This window comes from Prunus dulcis, unplaced genomic scaffold (genome assembly GCF_902201215.1).
Source record: "Prunus dulcis unplaced genomic scaffold, ALMONDv2, whole genome shotgun sequence".
Taxonomy (NCBI): Eukaryota; Viridiplantae; Streptophyta; class Magnoliopsida; order Rosales; family Rosaceae; genus Prunus; species Prunus dulcis.
The window spans coordinates 30,715-36,565 of record NW_023010024.1 but is presented as its reverse complement, the minus strand read 5'-3'; the positions used below and the strand labels follow the sequence as shown (position 1 = coordinate 36,565).

Here is a 5,851-nt window from a genome sequence, read left to right as displayed (position 1 = left end):
TGGCCTGGCCTTCTTGAGTTGGGTCTTGGGCATGTGGAAAGAGTTGGGCCCGTGATGGGCTTCAGCAAGTAACAAGGCCTAGGGTTTTGGGATGAGGGGATATACAAATAAGAAGGTGGCCACCATGCCGTTCGGCATGTCTTCATTCGGCATCTTGGAGAGAAACAAAATCGTGGAGTTTTGAACTTGCCGTTCGGCAAGTCCTTGGAGGCACGGTTTGGGGGTAGCTCACGGGTTTCGCAAAGAGCACGGTTTGGCACGGAGAAGAAGCTGGTTCGGCAAGGCAGCGTAGCAGCTGGAGTGGCGCGGAGGTTGAAGTGCTGTGCCGAGGAGGTTGACGTGCAAGCATATAAATTGTGGCTGGACCTTGCCGTTCGGCAAGGTGAAGTGCTAAATCCTTGCTGTGGCTTCGGCAGGGGGCTGGGTTTTGAGTAAGGCTTGGTGTGCGGATCAGCGTGAGGTAGCTTCGGCAATTGGTCTTGCCGTTCGGCAAGGTGTTGCCGAGGTCAAGTTGGAGCTGCGGCAAGTTTGGAAAGTTGTCCTTCGGCAAGCTGTGCGAACTCGGAAGGTTGTCCTTCGGCAAGGCCTTCGTGGTCACGAGTTGGGCTATGGTTTGTCCTTCGGCAAGCTGGGCAAACCCTTCTGCAGCTTAAGGAAATTGGAGAGCTGTGGCTGTGCTGAACGGCAGGTGGTAGGGATCACGGATTGGGAGCATATCTTGCTGCGAGCATATCTTTATTGTGGCTGGACCCTTGCCGTTCGGCAAGGGTGATTGGAAAGAATTTTTGCAAGCCCACTGCATAGGTATTCCCTTGAATTGCCGAATGGAATTGACAGCTTATGATAAAGTGCACGTGGCAGCCTTCATATTGGAGCAATGGTTTGCTCCTTGGCCATGCAAAGTGACAGCAAGACATTCAGCAACCTCCAAATTGGTTGTCAATGTGTTTTCTTCCCTTCATTTAAATAATTGAAATTGAGACGTGGGCTTCCTTCTAGATTGAAATGGTGGCTTGTCCCTGGCTATGCAAGCCATGCAAATTGATATTCTAGGTGAATTGGAATATTTGGCAGCCCATAAATTGAGGCTCTTGCAACGTGATTGGAAGCTGGTTCCTTGGGCTGAAATGGTGGCTTGGCCATGCAAGCCATGCAAGGCGAGGTGTCGAAGGCATATTTGTTCCTTGAGATCCGATGGTGGCCTCTTGCATATATGGTGCTAAACGATAAGCTAAAAGGCAATGATTGGAAGGGTGCCGAAGGGCACTGAATTAAGGGAGAACAACAAAGGCTTCTTGTGTCGATTCCCACAGACGGCGCCAAACTGTTGATGCTCAAAATGGCCCGGCCAATATTGAGTCCAACTTAGTGATGAGGTGTGATGGATGATGGATGAAGATGAGGACCTTCACCAAGTGTGTGAGGATTTGGGCAAACGATAAACATATAGAAGACAAGATATACGTGGTTCACCCGAATGATGGGCTACGTCCACGGAGAAGGGTGTTCTCATTATGATAATGTTTGTTTACATTTGTACAAGGGGATTAGACCCAAATATAGAGATAACAAGTGAGAAGCTCAGCCTAGAGATGGATCCAGAAGAGAGAGTACTCAAGAGCCAGTCCCCTTCTAAGGAAAGAGTAGTCTTCTTTTATAGGTGAGGGGAGTCTCCATCTCTTGTAGTTTTCCGATGTGGGACTCCTCTTGCTTTGCTTAGAGTTGTGATTTGTGGTGATGCTTCTTTGGCTAAGGTGATGACCTCTTAAAGCATGGCACTCGAATGATCTAGCCTAGCTAGTTGCTCGGTCAGTTATGGTACAAACAAAATTATTAAAGAAAATCATGAATACTTCAAAAGTCACAAAGAAATATAGTCACAAAACCACTCATATGCACAATACATTATCAAGTTGTATTTATTATTATTGTATGTCTTTATCTCGTCATAATCGGGATACTCGGGAAATCTTTTCTCCTTCATATTATTGTATGTGTGATCATGCCATATTAATTTATTATTTATTGCGATGTATTTTTCACAGCAGCAATATATAACACTGTATCATTGAAACATAGAAAACGATGTAATTCCGTTTTTTGGCCTGAGACGTTTTCCCTTCTAGTTTCTATGCGTATCCATCCTTATGGGTACAGAAAGTAGTACTAAGAGTTAAGTTTGAGGTATATATTGTCCTTCAACTCAAATATTTGAAGGAACTAGGTTTTTGTTTTTTTTTTTGTTTTTTTTTTCAGTACAAGCATTTGGGGGAGATGAATTTATACAAATATATTCATTGGGTGCCTTCAAATATTCATTGTTTGTTCGTAGTACATGATCAGCACCATAGAGACACCCTCAAAGAGCATGGCTTGGCTCTTTCAAATTAAAGAGGAGATTCTCCTTAAAACTAATGGAGTTTTGACACTTGTTAAATTCGAGCAACAATGAGAAATTTTCAACAACCAAAAAAAGAATATTTAAAAAATTGACACATGTCAAAACCACATTTATAGTAAGGAGTTGCTCCTCAATTTTAAGGAGCCAAGCTTTTTCCATTAAGATACAGACGTCCATTTTCGTGGGCATGGCTTTTCAATGCATTAATTGCAATTTATTTTCAATAATTTTACGGAGATCAAATTTTTGAATCACATTTGAAGATTACATAACATGACATGCAATTTAGAATGTAGATTTATTTGAAGTTGATGTTTTTATCCATTTTGACATGTTTTTGTACTTATCATTTGCTACTGAACCTCATTGCATCACGTGGACACCATTCGTTCACATAAAATCATTCGTAATTTTCTGTTATTGTAACATAAAGTGGTCATATATATTATTTCACACAAATTCTGTGTGCAATATATTTTCCAAAAATTCTTTGTGCATGACATTAATTTTATCTTTAATTAAATACCGAACTGTCGATATTCATATAGATATTTTATTGAAGTTGGCAAAAATATATCATTAACATATCAATATATTTATTATTGAAGATAATAACATAGTGCTGCTATTTCCATCCCCCTGTCCTATTTCCCCACCCACCTTATCCTCAAAATTTTAAAGGCCAATTTATCCTTATGTAAAATTACTTCTAAGGACTGAAATAAATTCTTCTGTTTGTGATGCTTCTTTTATCATTTCATTGGGCTCTTCATCTTCAATTTGCTTAATTGACGCCGTTTGTTGTTCGTCTTTAATTCAAACTTAGTCAGTTTTATCTAGGCAAGTAAAATAAGGTTCACTCTCTGAAACACTTGTATTTTATTTTTATTTTTTCCAGCTGCTTGTTACTTTGCACGAATTTGCCAAACATGTGGTACTGGAATTTTTATGATGTTGCAGTATCATAAAAAAAGGAAGAGCTCTTTTGAAACTACAGAAGAAGTAAAAATTGGAATATCATAGAGTAGGGATGTTGGGTGAGTTATCCTTATGCAAGCTTCATTTACGGGGTTTTACAGATGGGTTGGAGGGATGGTGGTGATGGCAGAGGAGAGGAAGAGGTTGGGGGTGACTTGGAGAAGAGAGTTTGATTAACTTTTTGGCTTATTATCACAAAACGTCCCTAAAGTTTACGAAACTATCAGATTGCATCCTTAATGTTTTTTTTTGTCATTCGTGGTCCTCAAAGTTAGCATGTATGATCACAAATGGTCCCTGCCGTTAGGTTCCGTCAAAAACTCCGTTAGTTTGCTGACGTGGCATATATGTATATCACAAAACATCCTTAAGGTTCACACACCTATCACAAATGGTCCTTACGAAATTTTTTTAATTTAAAATTCATAAAATTTTTTTTTCTTTTTAAAATTTATGAATTATAATTATTTTAAAATATATATTAAATTTTAAATACATGTGACACTATATTATTGTAGATGTGGGCTCCATATATATGCCACATCAACAAACTAATGAAGTTTTTAAAAAATAATTTAAAATTCATAAAATTTAAAAATGAAAAAAAAACTAAAGGTTTAGGGTTCATAAATGGTCCTCAAGATTAAAATCCTTCTATAAATTGTTTTTTCATTTATAAATAATTTTAAAAAGAAAACCAAAATTTTATGAATTTTAAATTTTTTTTAAACAAATTCGTAAGGACCATTTGTGATAAGTGTGTAAACCTCAGGGATGTTTTGTGATATATATGTATGCCACGATAGCAAACTAACAGAGTTTTTGACAGACCCTAACGTCAGGGACCATTTGTGATTCCACATACTAACTTTGAGGACCATAAGTGACACAAAAAAACATTAAGGATGCAATCTGATAGTTTCGTAAACCTCAGGGATGTTTTGTGATAATAAGCCAAACTTTTTTTCATTTAATTTTGTAAAGGGTATTTTAGGAATAATGGGGGGTGGAAAAATAAGATTGTATTTATTCAAATTTACATGTTGGGTGGGAAAATAAGGTGAGTGAGAAAATAAGACAGGGTGGTGGAAATAGCAGCACTCTAATAATATCGAGACAATATCAATTACATGTGGGCAATTCTATCTTTTTTTAAGATCCAATGCTTGATTCATAGCCAGACTAATAATTGACACGTTATCCATTACATGTCTGGGAGTCTTACCTTTATTAAATATCAAATGTTTAATATAGAGCCGGACTAATTATCGACACATTATCAATTACATGTCCAGAGCCCCTATATGTACGTAAATTTCACCACAACAGGAACCTGGTGGGCAGAAAGTAATGAGGTAGTTAGGTCCACCACTGCACGTAAATAAACTCTTGTCATCATAAGCATAGCTGTAAGCGTCGGGGCATTGGTCATCGAATATCTGAGAGTAATTTGTCGGTGGGCATGTCTCCGGAGTGTTTTGAGGCGGAGTGCAACAGTACCATGGCTCACCGAATTTAACACATGCACTCAAGCAGGCAACCACGCTCCCATCGGACCCTTTCTTTTGCAGCTCACTCGGACAAACTGCGTTCACGTTCCCAGGGCAAGTAGCCGTCTTGCAGTCGCCGGTACCGCCTTGTGGAGTCACAGACATGGCCAAGTTGAAGCCATCAACAAGACTAACATCGTAGAAATCTTGTCCTCCGCCTGCTGGAATACTGAATTCCGCTAAAGTTGCAGGCGGAATGCCATCGGTACTGTTTATACTGTTGCACGTGACCCGACCAGAGCCACAGTCTGCGGTGGCGCAGACGAAATTTCCAGAGGCGTCCGTGGAGCATCCAGTTCGGGCCCAGAAGCGGCCGCTCCATGGCACTGGAGTGTCTAGCCGGAAGCTAGCTTGGGATGCTAACTCGAACCCTGTGGTTGATAATTGAGGTTTTCCATCGGAGGTTAGGGTTGCTGGCCAGACCGTGTAGGGGCAATTGTTTCTTAAAGAAATTGTTGCTGCATGTGCACCTGCCATGCAAAGTAAACCACACTTAATTTGATGCAGTAATCACAAACCACACTTATTGTGAACAATTATTAAATTAAAACTTAAAGAAAATAAGAAGCTTGTTTACCTCCGAAGGAAAGGATGGTTAAGCTGAAGCTGAGGACTACTACTAGGGTCTTCATCATCGGAATGTCTTAGTTTGCTTTGCTTCGAATTTGATGAGCTTGGGCTTTAGTTATACAGGCTTTCATCGGAAACCATGGAAGGAGTTTTGCCAACTAGGTTGAACTTAGCCATTGTGGAAAGCAGAAAAAGGGAAGAAAATTAAAGGAAATAAACTAATTTATAAGGGAAGCAAATGCAATTGCCTTGCCTCTAAAACTTTTGAGGTCCCCTCTTGATAGACCACAGCCTCATAAGTAGATGAAGCCATAACTGATCAGGGTCTTCTTCCACCTTGTTAATTTACTTG

At 39.7% G+C, this 5,851-nt stretch overlaps 1 protein-coding gene across 1 annotated transcript; it reads right to left on the bottom strand.

The window, feature by feature from the left end:
- Positions 1-4,662: 4,662 nt before the first annotated feature.
- Positions 4,663-5,570, bottom strand: LOC117612571 (glucan endo-1,3-beta-glucosidase-like). The gene is made up of 2 exons (XM_034341255.1): positions 5,507-5,570; positions 4,663-5,399 (listed from the first exon to the last, which is right to left on the bottom strand). Exons 1-2 carry the CDS (start codon positions 5,562-5,564, stop codon positions 4,663-4,665), a joined length of 795 nt encoding a protein of 264 aa, XP_034197146.1. The 5' UTR covers positions 5,565-5,570.
- Between the last annotated feature and the right edge of the window lie 281 nt (positions 5,571-5,851).